Below are 16,541 nucleotides of genomic sequence, written 5' to 3' on the forward strand. Positions count from 1 at the left end.
CATGCAGGGCAGTTTGATGGGAAGGCTGGAGAGGATGAGTGCACAGCACCCACAGGCCAGGGATGTGCTTGGAGTACAGACTAGTCTTGGGGGTGGATAGACACTCACGCCACCACACGCAGCTGGCCGGGAGACAAGCCAAAAGGGATGGAGGGGCAGCACACCGGCAGTTTCCCCCGGGTGTGTAGAGAGAGGTCTGCAAACTCCCGTGCCCCGGGGCCATCTCCGCGGCTTGGGCGATTCCCCCGCTTTGCCTGCTCCTTTCCCAGGCAGTGGCAGGTGCCTTATCCTCTCGCCGGGCTGTTTTCCTCCCTCGGCCGCTGCTCTCCCTCTCCTTGTTGTGCTCCAGCGGCTCTTTCACAGCGCTCAAGGTCGAGGCCGGCCGGCCGGGGGGTGCGCGCAGCCCCGTGTTTTCGGGGGTGCCCCCGCGTTCAAGGCTGCCGCTGCCTTCCCACGCCCGGCGCAGGTGCTGCGGGCCCGGTTCTCACGGCCGGCTCTCACAACAACCCCCGCCCGGCCAGGCGGGGCGGGGGCCAGGGGTCCCTCCGCACCCCTCGGCTCTTGGCGGGCGGCGGGTCCCGAGAGCGCCCGGCCCGGGACCGCAGCTGCCCCGCCCGAGGCCGGCGACCCCCGCGTCCCGGCCGGAGGGCTCTCCGGGGCAGCGTGGCGCAGCTCCCGCGGCGGCGGGGCGGGCGGGGGTCTCTGCGGGCGGCGGGCGGTACCCGCGGTGCCCAATGGCCGCCCGCGCCCGGACATAAAGGCGGCGGCCGCGGCTCCGTGCTCCCTCCGCCGGCCGGGCCCCCCGGAGCCGCCCCTCCCCGCCGTCGCCGCCGCCATGGGCCGCCCCCCGCCGCCGCTCCGCCGGGTCCTCGTCTTCCTCAGCATCCTCCTGCCGCCGCTGCTGCCGCTGGCCGGGAGCGCCGCTGGCGCCGGGACACGCCGCGCCCGTGAGCCACGACCAAGGGGGGCGGGCCTGTGGGGAGGGAAATTCCTGCCTCATCCCAAGGGGCTGCGGTGGGCGCCCGCCGCATCAGGGCAGCTTCCTCATCCCCCCACGATGGGCAATGGGGGGGTCCCTGTCACCGAGGATGTCCCCGTTCTATTCATCCCCCGGTGATGTGCTCCTGCCCCCCGTGGCATACTTGTCAGCCAGACAGCATGGGGACCCCTGCGCCCCGAGGGACCCCGTACCGCTGCCTAGCGGCTTGGGGGGTCCCTGCCTTCCCTGAGCGGGGACGAGAGGTGCAGCTCTCACCTGTAGCCCCAGAGGAGATCCAGAGGTGGCCCTGGAAGGGACCGGTCCCTCCCCGCGCTGGGCTATGCCGGGACCCCCAGGCTGCAGGGGGGCTGTGCAGGTGGATGCCCGGTGCGGCCGCCCTGCCTGATCCCGGGCCCGTCTCCCTCTTGCCCGCAGCGGCCGCCAGTCCCACGTGTGCAGCCTCACGCCAGGCCGCCTGCGCTGCCGGCTGCATCCCCGTTCCCTGGCTCTGCGATGGCGAGCAGCAGTGTCCTGACGGCACGGACGAGCAGTGCGGTGAGTGGGGGAACACTGGCACCCATCCACTGTCGTGGGGTGGCCTGGGGGCTGTGCTGCATGGGCATCAAGGGGCCCTGGTGCTCTGGGGAGTGGCGGGGCAGGACAAGCTGGAGGCACCTCAGTTTTTGCTAGCTCTGCCTGTGTGGCATCCTGCAAGGACCTACGTGCCCCAGAGATCCTGGGGAATATCTGTGGCATGAGAACACACCCTGGAATCTATGTTCCTTGGGCTCTGCCAGCACCTGTCCCGTGCCAGGATGAAGTGGACCTTTGTTGTTCTGCCACAGCAGTAGGTCCCAGTGACTGTGTGTTGTCCCTGCAGATGTTGCCTGTGGTGGGGACCCCCATGTCTGGCAGTGTGACGATGGCCGGTGTGTTTCTAGCAGCTGGCGTTGCGATGGTGCCGCTGACTGCCTGGATGGCTCTGATGAGCAGGACTGTGGTAGGTACTCTCTGCTGGGGGCTCTGAGGGGGGGTGGTTCGGGATGCAGGGCAGGCTGGTGAGTGCTGCGCTGTTTCCTCAGTGTGCGGGACAAAGAAGGTGCAGTGTCCTGGCACCCACCACTGTATCCCGCACTGGGAGCTGTGCGATCGGCACCAAGACTGTGAGGATGGCTGGGACGAGGAGGGGTGTCCCCAGCAGCCCTGTCTGCCTGGGCAGTGGCAGTGCAGGAACAGGGTGTGCATCATGGCTGAGTGGAAGTGCAATGGGATTGATGACTGTGGTGATTCCTCGGATGAAGATGTCTGCGGTAAGCAAGAACACTGGATGCCCCTCAGTAGGGTGAGACCTGTCTGGGCCATGTGTGAATTAGGGAGTACTTTGTTTTCCTGGGCTCCAGCTTCCCTTGGGATGGTGACAAGCTTCCCAGGAAGCTGTTGACGCTTTGCAGGGCCTTCCCAAGAGTCTGGGACCCATGGTTTCCCCTGTGCCCAGGGTATTGGCCTGCCTTGCTGACATGAGCTGTGTGTGCCATAGCCCCCTGTACACCTGGCATGGTGCGGTGCGATGAGGGCAAGTGTATCCTGGAGTCCCTGATGTGTGATGACAAGGATGACTGCCTGGATGGCACTGATGAGCCCAGCACATGTGGTGAGTTACATGCAGCTGCTGGCTGCTGCCCATATGGGTGGGGCCAGGGGGAGGGGATTCACGGAGCTGTCCTGCCTCCTGTCACTCTTTTCTGTGTCCCCTCAGGTCGGAGCTGCTTTGTACGCAACGGGGGCTGTGCAGAGACGTGTGCCGACACACACTGGGGAGTGCAGTGCTCCTGCGGGGCTGGCTGGGTGCTGCAGGCAGATGGGCAAAGCTGTGCTGGTAAGGGGAGGTCAGGGTGCATGTGCTTCAGTCAAATGTGGCCTTGGCCACTGACAGCAGTCTCCATGGAGCCCATGCTTCTGGGGGAACACCTGCCTCTGCCCTGCTCCTGCCTGTGCATCACACACGGTCCCATAAAGATTGTGTCTAGATCATGTCCGAGCAGCAGCTGGTGCATTTTGGGGCTGAGGCCCATGTTCTGGTATCTAGAGAGCCTGCCTGTAGTCCCAGGGGAGCTAGCAGCAATACTGTCTGGGGCAGCTCCATGGCAGGCTGCTGATCTCACCTATCCGTGCAGATGTGGACGAGTGCTCCCTGGAGTACAGCCCCTGCAGCCAGCTGTGCAGCAACACCCCGGGCGCTTTCAGCTGCGGCTGTCTCCAGGGCTACACCCTGCGGCATGGCACTGCCTGCGAAGTGGCAGGTAGGGAGAGGAGGGGAGCCCAGGCTGGCCGAGGGGCCAGGCAGTGCCCCTAGCTGGCCATGTCCCTGGTCAATGAGTGACTTGCCTCTCACCCTGGCAGACAATGCAACACAGATCCTGGTGGCCGTGGGGCAGGACCTGGCCCTTCTGGATGTACGGACCCAAGCCTACCGGCCCCTGCTCTCCACTGAGACCGAACCCCGTGCCCTGGTGTATGACCTGCTCCGAGAAACCTACTACTGGCTGACAGAGGATGGAGAGCTCCGTGTTCACCACCCAGGGAAAGGCACAAAGCCTCTCTATGCAGGTGAGGAGGACCAAGCCTGCTGGGTGCTGTAGCAGGGCTGAGATGGATGCTGAGAGCTGGCCTGCCACCCCAGTACTGCTTTTCCTGTATAGAGGAAGGGGCAACCTGGGTTTGCCTCACTGCCTGGAGCAGGTGTGCCTTAAAACTGCTCTGTCTCTACAGATGCCAGAGAGGTGAACAGCATTTCCGTGGACTGGTTCACAGGGCAGCTGTACTGGGCAAGCAGCCATCCTCCAGCCATCTGTGCTGGGCTGGGCGATGGCCGGGGTTATGTGACAGTGCTGGGGAAGGACATTGCACCAGAGCAGCTGACAGTACATCCAGCTGCAAGGTGAGCAGTGAACGAGCCAGGGTTGGCCCAGGCTCCTGGGATCACGATACTGGTGCTGACCGTGTCATACCTGCTGCGGGTCTATGGCAGCACTGGTATTATGCTGTGAAGTGGGTGCTTAGTGCCTGCCCCCAGGTCCCTGTACTGGGTCAACCGTGGACAGAGGGGCCGGGCAGTCATTGCTGCAGCCGGCATGGATGGCTCAAACCGGTGGGAGCTCACAGTTGTGTCCATGGAGGAGCCTGTGGGGCTGAGCCTGGACCATGTGGCTGGCAGGCTGTACTGGATCAGCGAGTACAAGGAGGTAGGGATGAGGGTGGTCTCTTCCACCCAGAGAGATGATAAAGTGGGAGTTGGGAGGGTTGCCCTGGTTCCCCTGTGTCCATGGCCAAAGCATGGGAGGGAGCAGGGAGTGTTGCCTAGGTCTGGCATACATTCCTGGGCTGGGAGGAGAAGCGTCAGGGTCTGGGGATGCCACATGGGCACTGTGCCTTGCCTTGTCCCCAGTCCATCGAGACACTGCAGGTGGATGGCAGCGGGCGCCACTCCTTCCACGCTGTTTTGCGGAGCCATACGGAGCCTCTGGGCCTGGCCGTGTTTGAGAGCCGGTTCTTCTGGACCGATGGCACAGAACTGGTGTCAGCAACCTGGGCCTCTCCCCAGGAGCACGCAGTGCTGCTCCATGCCTCTATCTCAGCTTTCACTGTGCTGCATGCACTGCAGCAGCCTCCCCGTGAGTACCCTGTAGGTGCTGCACTGCTGCAGGGCTGGCAGCATGGCAGCAACCCCCACTACATCCCTGGGTGCTAGGAAAGGCTCACAGGGTCCTGAAGCTCACCAGGTCGTGCCCAATGGTTTGCCTGATCCTGTGACAAGGGGTTGTGAGGTTGGTTCAGAGGGGACCTATAAAACTGTAGGAAAGCTGCCAAGGCCCATGGCTTTGGGTAGACCTGAGCCCTCATGAGACATCGTTACCCTGCCTCCAGCCCTTATCCAGACCCAGGACAGTCTGTGGTATTTGGGGATAAGGAGAGATATTGGGGTCATGACTGCTTGAGCTTTTAACATCCTCTTGCTCCCAGGGGACACTGCTGCATGTGCTCCGGGCCTGTGCAGTCACCTTTGCCTTCTGTCCCCTGTGCACCCTCGGGGCTACAAATGTGCGTGTCCAGAGGGCCTCTTCCTCCTGCCCTCGGGGAAGTGTGCAGGTGAGCAGGGTCTGGCTCTCTGGGGTGGTTTACATCCATGTGGGAGTTGGAGGAGGGCCACAAGGGGCTGTGGGTTTGCTGGGATGAGGTTCCTGGCACACACCAGTGCTGTGACATTTCTGTCTTGGTTCATGCTGGTGACCCCATCCAGTGTCCCTGGGGCTATGCTCACACACTGCCCTTATGCCCTGCAGAGCTGTCCATTGTGTATGCATCAGGAAAGGCCATCTCCCTGGTGCATGTAGGCCCTGGAGCACACACCAAGCAGGTGCAGGAGTGGCAGGAGTCCTTCCATCTGCAAGATGTGGACTGGCAGAGGTCAGTACTCTATGGGACAGATGACCGTGGGACTCTGCTGCGTGTTGTGGGCCACCCTGGCAGGAGAGAGGCCATTGTGACTGGGCTGCCAGGTGAGACCCTATGGGGTGATAGAGGGCACCGTCCCCTTCCTGATGCTCCCTGAGGCCTGAGGATCTCCTGGGTGCAGAGCACAGTGGGCTGGTGGTGCCCACAGTGAGGCCATGTCAAGGCAGTGGGCAGCTGTGCCCTGGGTTTAGGGTCTAGGGGCACCCAGGCAGAGGTGCAGGGTCATGGGGCAGCCTCGTAACTGCTTGCGTGCCTGCTCTTGCCAAGTGTGCTCTGCCCGTGTGGACATCCGCTCGGGGGACCTGTACTGGCTCGCATGTAACCGGAGGGACATCGGGGTGATCCAGACATCTGACATGTCCCCGCGCATCCTGCACCGGGCTCACAGCAGCATCCAACACCTCTTCTTGGACTGGCGGCGTGGTGCTCTCTACTGGCTGGCTCGCGGGCAGCCCCTGCAGCAGCTGAGCCTGGCGGGGGGTGCTCCGTGGGATGCCTGGAATGAGACGTGGCCTGGAGACCTGCCTGCAGCCATGGATAGCAGAGCCTTCAGTGTGCTCTGGAGCTCAGCCCTGGGTGAGCCCTAGTGGTATCTGGAGCAGGAAGTGGAGGTAGTAGACGTAGGCAGGAGTGATCAGCCATGTCCTAAATGCAGTATGTCCCTGCCTGAGCAGTAGGATACTCATGGGGCAGACTGTGTCCTGTGGCTGAGTCCCTGGCCTCAGCCATGAGGTCCCTGCCATAACTGTGGGTTGTGCAGCACAGGGGGGGCCATGAGGGGTGCGGGCAGGCTCCAGGTCCTACCATGCCTCTGCCCCACAGGCCTGCGGGCGCTGAGTCTGACCAAGCGGCAAGCAGTCACCCTGGCACCCAGCTGGCCCCATGGCCTCATGGCCGCCTTTGAGCCATACCTGGTGTCGGCAAATGGGACAGCTCTGCTGCTGTGGGACCGGAGGACGCTGGCCCTCGTGCTGTCCATGCCGGCAGCAGGTGTGCAGGGAGCGGTGGCCTTCGTGGGCTCAGAGCTGCAGGCTGGTAAGAGTGGCTGTGGTTTTTTGCCTGGCACTGCTGCTGTACCTGATGTACCTGTACAGGCTGGGTGGCCTGTGCTGCTCTGAGCTAGGGCAGGGTGCCTGGCTACTGGTGGCCATGTGGGGTGCTCTGGGAGGTGCCTGGAGTGTGGGGAGGGCACAGCCCCAACAAGTCCCAAATCCTCTGCCAGTGCCACCAAGCAAAGAGACTGCCGTGCCACTCCCTCCACCTGTGACAACCACTATGAGGACACCCACAAGCACCACTGCTACTGCTACCACCTCCACAACACCGCTGCCAAGCCAGACCACCATGGCACTCACCACTGCTCCTGCACCAACCAGCAAAGCTACCACATCACAAACCACCAGACAGTCCACATCAAAGAAGACCACCCCAGCACCAACCACTGCCCAGACCACACCAACCACTGCCCAGACCACACCAACCACTGCCCGGACTACACCAACCAAGCCTACCACTGTGCAGGCAGCCAGCACCAGCACCACAGCCACTCGGTCTTTTACAACTAAGATCAGTTCCCCACAGCCAACCACTACCACCCCACACTCAAGCAGTTCTGCATGGGTAGTGACACCTACCCCATCCCTCCGGTCCAGCCCGGCACACCCCTTGACCTCAGTTCTCCATCTGTCCTGTTCTCGCACGCATGTGCTCTGCCGTGATGGCACTGGGTGCGTGGCCCAGGAGTACCTGTGTGATGGGGAGAAGGACTGTGCAGACGGCTCTGATGAGGATGGGTGCGCCCAGCTCTGCAACACCCCAGGTAGGAGCCATTCTTCTGTCCCCTGTGCAGCTGTGTCACCCTGTGCCAGGGCTTGTGGCTGCTTCCTGGTGGGGTTTTTGGGACAGGGTCCTGGTAAAGTCTGTGTCCTGGGATCTGATGCTTGTGATGTGACATATTGGTTCCTTCTGAGCTTGGCACTGGGTTCAAGGTGCTGTTGGAAAAGGACAGAGTTGGTCTCTCTGCCCATAGTGACGTAGATGTGGCTGAGTTGAGACTGCCACAATCACCTTGCTCAGGACCTAGGCTGCTAGAGATTCACTGTCTAGGAGGGACCAAGCTCTGTCACTTGTGGGGCCTTTCTAGGTCACTGGAGGGCTAGCACAGGGTGTGGGCACCCTGGCGGCCTTCTGCAGGCAGTGCAAAGCCCCTTGTCTCCCCAGGGGCCTTCCACTGTGCGAGAGGAGCTGTGTGCGTCAGGGCGGGAGAGCGCTGCGATGGGGTGCCACAGTGCCCCGATGGCTCGGATGAGACAGGCTGCTGGACCCCCACGCAGGAGTGTGCCCTGCGCTGCGATGCTGCCACCCGCTGCATCCCCAAGAGCTGGCTCTGTGATGGCCATGCCGACTGCCTGGACCACACTGATGAGCAGGGCTGTGGTGAGACCCTGGGGCTGGATGGGACGGGCTTCTGGGATTGCATGCCCCACAGGTGGATGCACCAGGTTTCTTGTGGGTCCAGGAGCAGACACTGCCCAGGGCAACCTGCGGAGAGGATGGGGACAGTGCCCCCGCTCAGCCCTGGCCTTTGCCCACAGTGCTGAAGGAGTGTGGTCTGACTGAGTTTGCCTGTCGGAGTGGGCAGTGTGTGGCCCTGGCCCTGCACTGTGATGGTGACCACGACTGCCAGGATGGCTCAGATGAGGAGGGCTGTGCTGTGCCCCGGCCGCTGCTCTGCCGTGAGGGTGAGGTGACCTGTTCCCACAGCGGGGAGTGTGTGCCGGAGGCCTGGCGCTGTGATGGTGATGCTGACTGCAGGGATGGCTCAGATGAGCAGGTGAATGGAGCAGTGGTGACACAGCCTGTCCCCACTCATGCCCAGGAGGGCTGGTAGCCTTTCTCACCCTCTGCCTTGCAGGGCTGTCCTTGGGAGGAAGGGCTGTGTGGGGACCGGCAGTGGGGCTGCTCCCGTGGCCTTGAGTGCATCCCTGATGTCTGGCGCTGTGATGGAGAGACTGACTGCACAGATAGCAGTGATGAGGCTGGCTGTGAGCAACACCCTGATTTTCTCCCCTCTGTCTCACCCAGGGGTGGCTGGTGGGTGCCCAGCACAGAGGGAGATGGGTATGTGTCTGTGCTGAGGTGAAGGGCCCTGTATGCTGGCTGCCTATTCCCAGCATCTGTGTTGGCTCCAGGTCCTGAGTAGCTCTTCTCCCTCTAGGGGCCAGTGGCCTTTGGGTTAATATAGCCTGAAGCCAGGCTACTGGCACAGCTCTGGATGTGGCTGCAGTGAGCTCTGGGCAGCCTCTGGGAGTGGCTAAATCTACCCTAGATGAGCAAAAGGAGCTGGTGGATGAGGCTCAGGGCAGCCTTCCCCACATGTCCCTGCAGGTCAGCCTGCTCCCTGCCAGAGTCACGAGTACCCCTGCAGGCTGGGGTCCTGCCTGAATGCATCCCTGGTGTGCAATGGCCGGCAGGACTGCGCGGATGGCTCAGACGAGGGGGGGAACTGCTCTGTGCCCTGCCAGCGGTCCTGCGCTCATCTTTGCTACCCCTCGCCCCAGGGCCCTGTGAGTGCCAGCAGCCCTGGGACGGGGGCTTGCCATGCCATGATGCCCTGGCCCAGCTGCAGAATGGAGCCTTGTGTCCCCAGGGTGGGCAGCTGATGGTCCCTTTCCCCACAGCGATGCTGGTGTGGCCCAGGCTATCGGCTTGCTGAGGATGGTCTGTCCTGCATGGACATAGATGAGTGCACGGAGTGGGGCAAGGGAGCCTGCAGCCAGACATGCCTCAATGCCCCAGGGTCCTACAGCTGTGGCTGTCTCCCTGGCTACCTGCTGGAGCCCGATGGCCATGTCTGCAAACTCACTGGTAAGTCCTGGGGTGGCCTAGCAGCACTGAGCATCCTTGGCCCTCTAAGGTACGCCAGGGGCTGGTGGATACTTGTCCCCCTATGTCTGCTGCCCATGGGGAACCTTGTAGTCCTGTGAATGGCCCTGTCTCCCCTGCCATGTTGCCTCCCAGGCCCCATTCAGCTGTGAGCTGCTGTTTGCCAGCCCATGGCTGGTCCAAAAATCCATCTGCACTATCTGAGAACATCCCGTGTGGTAGGGCTGAGTTCCAGCTCCAGTGCCTGTGAGTGCTGTGTTCCTTGCCTGCATGTGCTGGGACCACTAGTGCTGAGCAGGGTCTGTGTTGCCCCAGGACCAGAGCCCAAGCTGCTGGTGGCTGTGCAGTCTGAGGTGTTGTCCTATGGCCTGCGGAGTGGGCATGAGGAGGTGGTGCTGGCCACTGACAAGGATCGTGTTGTCTTCTCACTTGACTATGACTTGGTGGAGAGGAAAGTCTTCTGGATGGACCTGGCCACAGAGAGCATCCACTGGCAGGATCTCAACTCGGGAAAGAGAGGCACACTGGTGAAAGGTGGGCTGTGACAACACGGGGTTATCAAGGCTGGCTTCTGTCCCTGTGCAGTCTCCAGGTTGCAGTGGGGTGCCAAGCTGTGATCCCTTACCTGGAGGAGTGCTAGTGGGAGCAAGGTTGGGAGGAGCCAGAGCTCCTGGGATGGAAGGGACCTGGGCTGGGAGCACTTTGCCAAAGGGCCATGCAGCTGTCATCCCACACAGGTTCTGCCTCTTGGATGCCTTTCAGGTGTGAGATCAGACTGTATAGCAGTGGACTGGCTTGGGAGAAACCTGTACTGGACAGATGGGGCAGCAGGGCAGGTGCTCGCCACTCGCTTGGGAGCTGCCTGGCGAGGGATACCAGAGTACACTGTGGTGATGGATGGAGACCTGGACCAGCCCCACTCTCTGGTGCTCCAGCCTCTGGCAGGGTAAGTCTGGGACAATGGGGCGTGGGGACCTCCTTGCCATCCTTGCCCTGCCCCATTTTCTTCCATGGAGGCAGGTGAGAGGCTGGGGAAGAGGTGGGATGGCCTCACCTTGGTGCTGTCAGGACTGTGTGACAGAAGAGCCCAGACACCTGCCCTGCCCTGCATGGAGCTCTCAATATATCTGTGATGGGATAGGAAGCTCAAGGCTGCTTTTCTGGGCTGCCTTGGTGCTGGGATGATGCTGTGTCAGGGCCATAGGCCTGCACCTCTCTTCCCACTAGGCTGATGTACTGGTCAGAGGTGGGGAGCCATGCACGGCTGATGGAGGCCAGTATGGATGGGAGTCGGCGGCACGTGCTGCTGGCCCAGGGACTGGGCTGGCCCACAGCACTGGCCCTTGACCTCCCCACCCAGAGGATCTTCTGGCTGGATGAGAAGCTGGGCAGTGTTGGTTCTGCACATCTGGACGGCAGCAGTGTGAAGGTGTGGTGGGGCACTGGTGACAGGGCCCTGATGGGGACAGGGGTGGGCACTGACAGCCTTTCTGACAGGTCCTGAAGCTGCGCTGGGTCCGGAGCCCCTTTGCAGCAGCTGTGTGCGAGGGGCAGCTCTACTGGTCGGAGAGGAAGACATGGTCCGTGCAGCAGGTGGACAAGGCCAGTGGCAAGAACAGGACTGTGCTGCTCAAACGGCAGGGGCAGCCCCACGGCCTCCAGGTACCTATTTGGGGAGCCCCAAACCATGCTGTGCCAGCACTGCTGATCTCCCATCCTGCACAGCCCTGTTGTCCTCTGAGTGCGGAGGCACTGGGAGCTGTACCCCCATCCCAGTGGTCCTTGGGCAGCAGTCTCTGTGGCCAGGTGTCTCTGATCCTGTTGGAGCATGTCTGCCTCACCATCCTGCCCCGAGCTGGGCTGCATGTGGGCCTTGGGAGCATGGTGTGGTGTCAGCGGTGCTCAGTTCTGCCGGCAGGTGCTGATGGAGCTGAGCCTGAGCCTGCTGTCCTGCAGGTGATGCATCCAGCCCTGCGTCCCACAGCCCCCAACCCGTGTGAGACGCGTGGCTGCTCCCACCTGTGCCTGCTGAGCGCCAGGCACACTGGGCAGTGCCGCTGCCCTGCCAGGCTGATGCTGGCCGCCAACGAGACCACCTGCCTGCCCGTCCGCGATTCAGCCTTTGCCCTCCTGGTGTCACCGGCAGCTGTGGCACAGGTAGCATCCTCTGGAGCCAGCCCTGTGGGCTGCTGTTCTCACTGCTGTCAAGGAAGAGGGGTCCCCATCTTAGTGCTGCCTTCTTCCTCTAGGTCTACCTGAAGGACCTGCCTGCAACAGCTGGATCCCAAGGGCTTCCCCCACACCGGGCCTTGCCCTTGGCCAAGGTGAGCCGCCTGACAGCCGTTGACTATGCAGTGAAAGACAAGAGTTTGTACTTTGCAGAGGTGGGAAGCAATTCCATTGGACTGCTGCGCCTGAAGGACTGGGGGCGGCTGTCCTGGAAGAAGGCAGTAGCTGTGGAGGGCACGGTGACATCCCTGGCCTTGGACTGGCTGAGTGGGAACCTTTACTGGATCGGGGGGCAGCCGCCCAGCATCCACGTGGCAGCTCCCAGGGGGCGGTGGGCCCTGGCACTACTCAGCGAGGGGCTGCAGGGTGCTGCCTGGCTGGCACTGTGCCCTCGTGCTTCCACCATGTGCTTTGTCACAGCAGCTGGCAGCCACAGGCATGGTGCCGTGGTGGAGTGTGCGGCCATGGACGGCACTGGCCGCAGAGCAGTCTGGAGGAGAGCCCGGGCTCCCACTGGCCTTGCCTTTGGGGGTGCTGGCTCCAGGCTGTACTGGGCAGACCATGGTGAGTGAGGGCTGAGCCAGGGCACTGCTGGGGATAGCAGTGGTGCAGGCACTACCTCCACAAAGCACAGCCTGGCGCAGCCCTGAGGGGCAGCCTGAAGCCCTCTCTGTCTCCACACTGAAGCCTCTCCATCTGTGCCCTGCAGAGAGAGGTACTATCAGCAGTGTTGAGCTGGATGGATCCCGCTTCCGGGTGGTGCGGGAAGGGCTGCATGGTCTTTCACTCTTTGCCATAGGAGAAGGCTTTCTGCTCTGGAGCACGACCTCTACCAATGGTAGGTCTGTTCGCTGTGCTTTAGGACACTAAAGCACTACTACTGCACTAGGACACGGGGTTCTGCCAGTCCTTCTGGGGTGCAGGCTTGGCCCTCTGTGGGGTGAAGGGCAAGCTAGGGGACCCCCACCTCCCATCTCAGGCACCCCTGTGGGAGGAGGTGGAGCAGTGCTGACCCCATGTGTCTTCAGGCTCCAGCAAGATCTGGCACAGCCAGCTGGAGCAGGCTGACAACTGGTGGTTCCCGATGGAGCAGGAGTTGGTAGCCATGAGGATTTACAGCCAGTTCTCACAGGAAGGTGGGTCTGGGACTGCCCCAGCCCAGGACATCTGTGGGGTTCAGCTGTGCCTTGTGGTGGCCGGGCTAACCGGCGCTGTTTTGGCAGGCACCAATGGCTGTGCAAGGAGCAATGGGGGCTGTGCCCAGCTCTGCCTGCCCAACCCTGCCGGGCGGCAGTGCCGCTGCTCTGCCGGATACCACCTGGTGCATGGGGCAGCGTGTGCGCTGGCACCACCTTGCCCGGCCCCACTCCAGGCCTGCCCCGACCTCCAGAGCTGCATTTCCAGAGAGCAGGTCTGTGACGGGCGCTCCGACTGTGCCGACGGCTCCGATGAGTCTGACTGTGAGTGCCTGCCCACAGCCAGGGTGTGCTGGGGTCCTTGGCACAGGGAAGCCTGCCCAGTCTCCCCCAGTTTGGGAACGGGGTCTTACCTGCGTCTCTGCTGATCTGTGCCCATCCCTCCAGGCGCCTCAGTGAAGGTGGGGATGCAGGTGCCTGCAGTGGCACCATCAGGAATGTCCCACATAGAGGAACAGAAACCAGTCTCATCCATAGCTGCACCCCAGCCTCAGCAGCCCAGCCCCAGCCTGTCGGCAGCTGCTGGCCCCCAGGAGCATGGAGAGCCCTTCGTGGTACCCCCCAGCACAGAGGAGGTGCTGGGGGCTGTGCCCTGCAGCAGCGAGACATGCAACCTGCGCGGGGACTGCGCCATCGAGGCTGGCCGAGTGACATGCCACTGTGCCCTGGGCTACCGTGGCGACTACTGCGAGGAGGCCGAGGTGCAGCCCCTCGCAGGACCCATTGTCCTGGGGGTGGCTGTGCTCCTGCTGCTCGCTGCCGCTGCTGTGGGGGCCCTGGCCTACATGAGGAGGCGGGACAGGCGGAGGAGGTGAGCTCTGGGGCTGGGCTGGGCCAGGTACAACTGGAAATAGAGAGCGGGACAGGGACACTGTGGAGTCCTGATGGGCTATGTGGAAAGCTCCAGTCACCCCAGCAGGCTATTACCAGGGGTTGTGGCAGGACCTTGGGATCTGCCCCATCTCTAGGAGATGGCCATGCCATTCTCAGTGTACATTTTTCCCTCTTCAGGACCTCAAGCACTGCTTCAACTCGGGTGCTGACCTTGTACCACCGTGAAAGTGATCCTGAGGAAGAGGATGAGGAGGAGGAGGAAGAGCTTCCCCCCAAGAGTGATACATTTGTGAATGAAGCTTATGAAGGGAAAGAAGTGAGTAGCATCTGGAGCAGGCCCCGCTAGGGACTCCTCTGCCACCCTGCAGTGCCCCAGGGCCCAGTGCTGGCATGGTCCCCACTCCTGAGGCAAGCTCTGCCCTCCTGCTGAAGGAGAGGGGAAAGACCTGGGGCGCCTAGAGTCTGACAGGGCTGTCCCACTCTGCATGTGGCTGGAGCCCCTGTGCTAAGGTGTGGGATGGGCTTAGAGAGACTGGGTCAGACTCACCCCTGACACAGCCATCTGTGATTTCTGCAGGAGCTGCCAGCCCTGCTGAGGAAAGGACCATCTCACATCAACACCGTAGTCTCATAAAGGAACAATGTGCAGCATCTCTTGTGCCACTGTGGTTTGTGTGCGGGCCGGGGAGGGGAGGTTTTGCTCTTTCTAGATGTCTAAGACCTAGGGAACATAAGAATCCAGACAAAAAACATTTGGGAGGTTTATCAGGAAGTCTCCAATCCCAACACACTCTCTGAGACTGTCCCTTGAGCTACTATCCCTCTACAGCAAGGCTTAGCTTGCTGACCAGGGTGATTTGGGCTTGCCTGGTATAAAAATTTGGCCAAGTAACTCTGCAAGGAAGCTGGCTTGGCTTTTACCTTGTTATGCAGGGGGCTGAGAAGGATTTTATAGTGCAGTTCTGACCTCCTGAGTGTCCCCTACAAACCAGTGAGACCAGTTTTACCACCTCACACCAAGCTAATTTTGAAAGGGGAAATATATGCTATTTTTTTCTCTGTGATCTTCCTTCCCCCCCCCCCCACCCCCCCGCCCCACCCTGAAGTGTGCTCAAGGAAGGAGAAATCTCTTCTAGAGCTGATTTTGACCATGGGGTTAAAGTCCTTTGGGAAAATGTATAAAAGATAGCTATGCCTTTTTACAGACCTTTCCTTCCTGCTTCAGGCAAAGCACAGGGAAGCCGGGTGAGCTGTGCCCACTGGCTCTCAGCCCAACCTGCCTGGCAGAAAGCCCATAACCATCCCACAGCACAAACCCATTGCTTTGCATTTATTTTTCTGTTCGCACAGTCCTGAGCTGAGCAGAGACATGAGGCAGGTGCTCCCCTCCCCTATTGCCAGCTCTGAAGGTTACACACTTCTGATCTGTATGTTGCTTACATGGGAACACCGAAGCTGCCTCTGCCCAAGCTGCTGTGCATGGTACAGGAAGATGAGGTAAAAGTGGCATGGAGGGACTGGAGCCACCTCTCATCCTCAATCCAGCGTGGCTTTGGCACAGTTGTAGATCCTAGAGAACAGCAGGCTTTTGAGGAAGTTGCAAATATTCAAATCAGGTCCTTGGTCTTGTTTTTGGCCTGCTCAGAGGTGCCCCGGGAGAAGGGCATGGCTTGTAGGGGTAGGAGCCAGCACTGCTCTTGATGCCAGGGAGGTGACTGCTGTCCCAGTGCTGGGGCTACAAGTCAGAGTCACAAGGTGGGCTGCTCCTCCAGTGCTGTCCATCTCGCTCATCCTCCAGCACGTCCCAGGGATTGCTGTAAGCTCTACTGGAGCACGGCCCAGCCTCTATCACAGGGCTGGGGGGCAATTTGGGGGCTCTGCACTCCTTGCAGTAGTGATGGAAGCTGAGGGCGAGAGCCAGCCCCCCCAAGATCTCCAGACAGCTTCCCAAATAGCTCAGTACCAAGCTGTAGCCTACGCTCAGCGTGCTGCCAGCCGCTGCAGGCAGTGCCCACAGCTCCTGGGTGTACCAGGAGCTGGGCACTAGGCTCATCAGCCCAGAGAGGAGCAGCACCAGCCCTGCCACGCCGGCCACCAGGTGCCGGGGCTCCGGCTGCCAGCAGCGAACACCCAGGGCAGCCACCACCAAGCCCACCAGGGTGAGCACCAGCGAGGAGGGCATCAGCCCTTGGGCCACCCGCACGGGCACCTGCTCAAAGTAGCCCAGCTCGTCAGCCTGCCCGCAGAGGCGGTCATGGGTGCTCTGCCGCTCCCTGCATATGTCCCAGATGCCCTGCTCCCAGACGACGTCCATGGGCTGGTCAGGTACGTGGCTCACCTGCCTCCACTTGGGTGAAAGCGTGCCCGTGAGTGTCAGCAGGAGCCCGCAGGGGCACAGTACCAGCCCCACGATCATCGCCGCCGGCGTCCGCATGCTGGCGAAGCGGGTGAAGCGGGCTCCGGGGGGCTCCCGCTTGCCCGAGGTCGGCGGGAGCTCCGGGGCTCGCTGGACAGGAGCTGTGGCACCGGGGCAGGCAGCGTGGGCGGTCCCGCGGCGGTCCCGGAGCCCTCACGGCGGTCCCGGAGCCCCTCAGGCGGGCAGCCCGCGGAGCCGGCCGTGCCCGGGCCGCGGGGAGGTGCGGGCAGGAGGCGGTGCTGGCAGGCGGAGCCCGGGCCGGGCAGGGCTGGCCGGCACCTGCTGCGGGGACGGCGCCTTCCAGGGCCGCGGGAGCCCGCGGGGAGCGCCGGAGCTGCGGCCCCCGCTGTCCCCTCGCAGGTGGCGGGATGGGGGTCGTGCCCGGGCTGCTGGGGTGGCACAGGACCCTGCTACAGCTCCTTTCATTAACTGCATGCGAGCTTATTTTAATTTTAATTTAATTATTTTAATTAATGAAAATAATTCAGAT

The 16,541-nt window shown here is 61.9% G+C and overlaps 2 protein-coding genes across 2 annotated transcripts; one reads left to right on the forward strand and one right to left on the reverse strand.

The window, feature by feature from the left end:
- Positions 1-834: 834 nt before the first annotated feature.
- On the forward strand, positions 835-14,286 carry LOC116444476 (low-density lipoprotein receptor-related protein 2-like). The gene is made up of 33 exons (XM_032109904.1): positions 835-947; positions 1,415-1,534; positions 1,860-1,979; positions 2,062-2,289; positions 2,517-2,630; positions 2,736-2,855; positions 3,154-3,279; positions 3,380-3,586; positions 3,749-3,917; positions 4,053-4,221; positions 4,425-4,650; positions 5,000-5,125; positions 5,320-5,535; positions 5,759-6,067; positions 6,314-6,526; positions 6,714-7,310; positions 7,712-7,927; positions 8,086-8,324; positions 8,406-8,535; positions 8,879-9,057; positions 9,172-9,358; positions 9,692-9,910; positions 10,139-10,322; positions 10,604-10,805; positions 10,874-11,038; positions 11,333-11,533; positions 11,626-12,169; positions 12,315-12,443; positions 12,634-12,741; positions 12,829-13,065; positions 13,189-13,612; positions 13,813-13,951; positions 14,213-14,286. Exons 1-33 carry the CDS (start codon positions 836-838, stop codon positions 14,267-14,269), a joined length of 6,732 nt encoding a protein of 2,243 aa, XP_031965795.1. The 5' UTR covers position 835; the 3' UTR covers positions 14,270-14,286.
- A 664-nt stretch (positions 14,287-14,950) lies between these two features.
- CLDN23 (claudin 23) lies at positions 14,951-16,260 on the reverse strand. Its single transcript, XM_032109405.1, has one exon. It carries the CDS (start codon positions 16,067-16,069, stop codon positions 15,371-15,373), a length of 699 nt encoding a protein of 232 aa, XP_031965296.1. The 5' UTR covers positions 16,070-16,260; the 3' UTR covers positions 14,951-15,370.
- Between the last annotated feature and the right edge of the window lie 281 nt (positions 16,261-16,541).

This window comes from Corvus moneduloides, chromosome 5, assembly GCF_009650955.1.
Source record: "Corvus moneduloides isolate bCorMon1 chromosome 5, bCorMon1.pri, whole genome shotgun sequence".
Taxonomy (NCBI): Eukaryota; Metazoa; Chordata; class Aves; order Passeriformes; family Corvidae; genus Corvus; species Corvus moneduloides.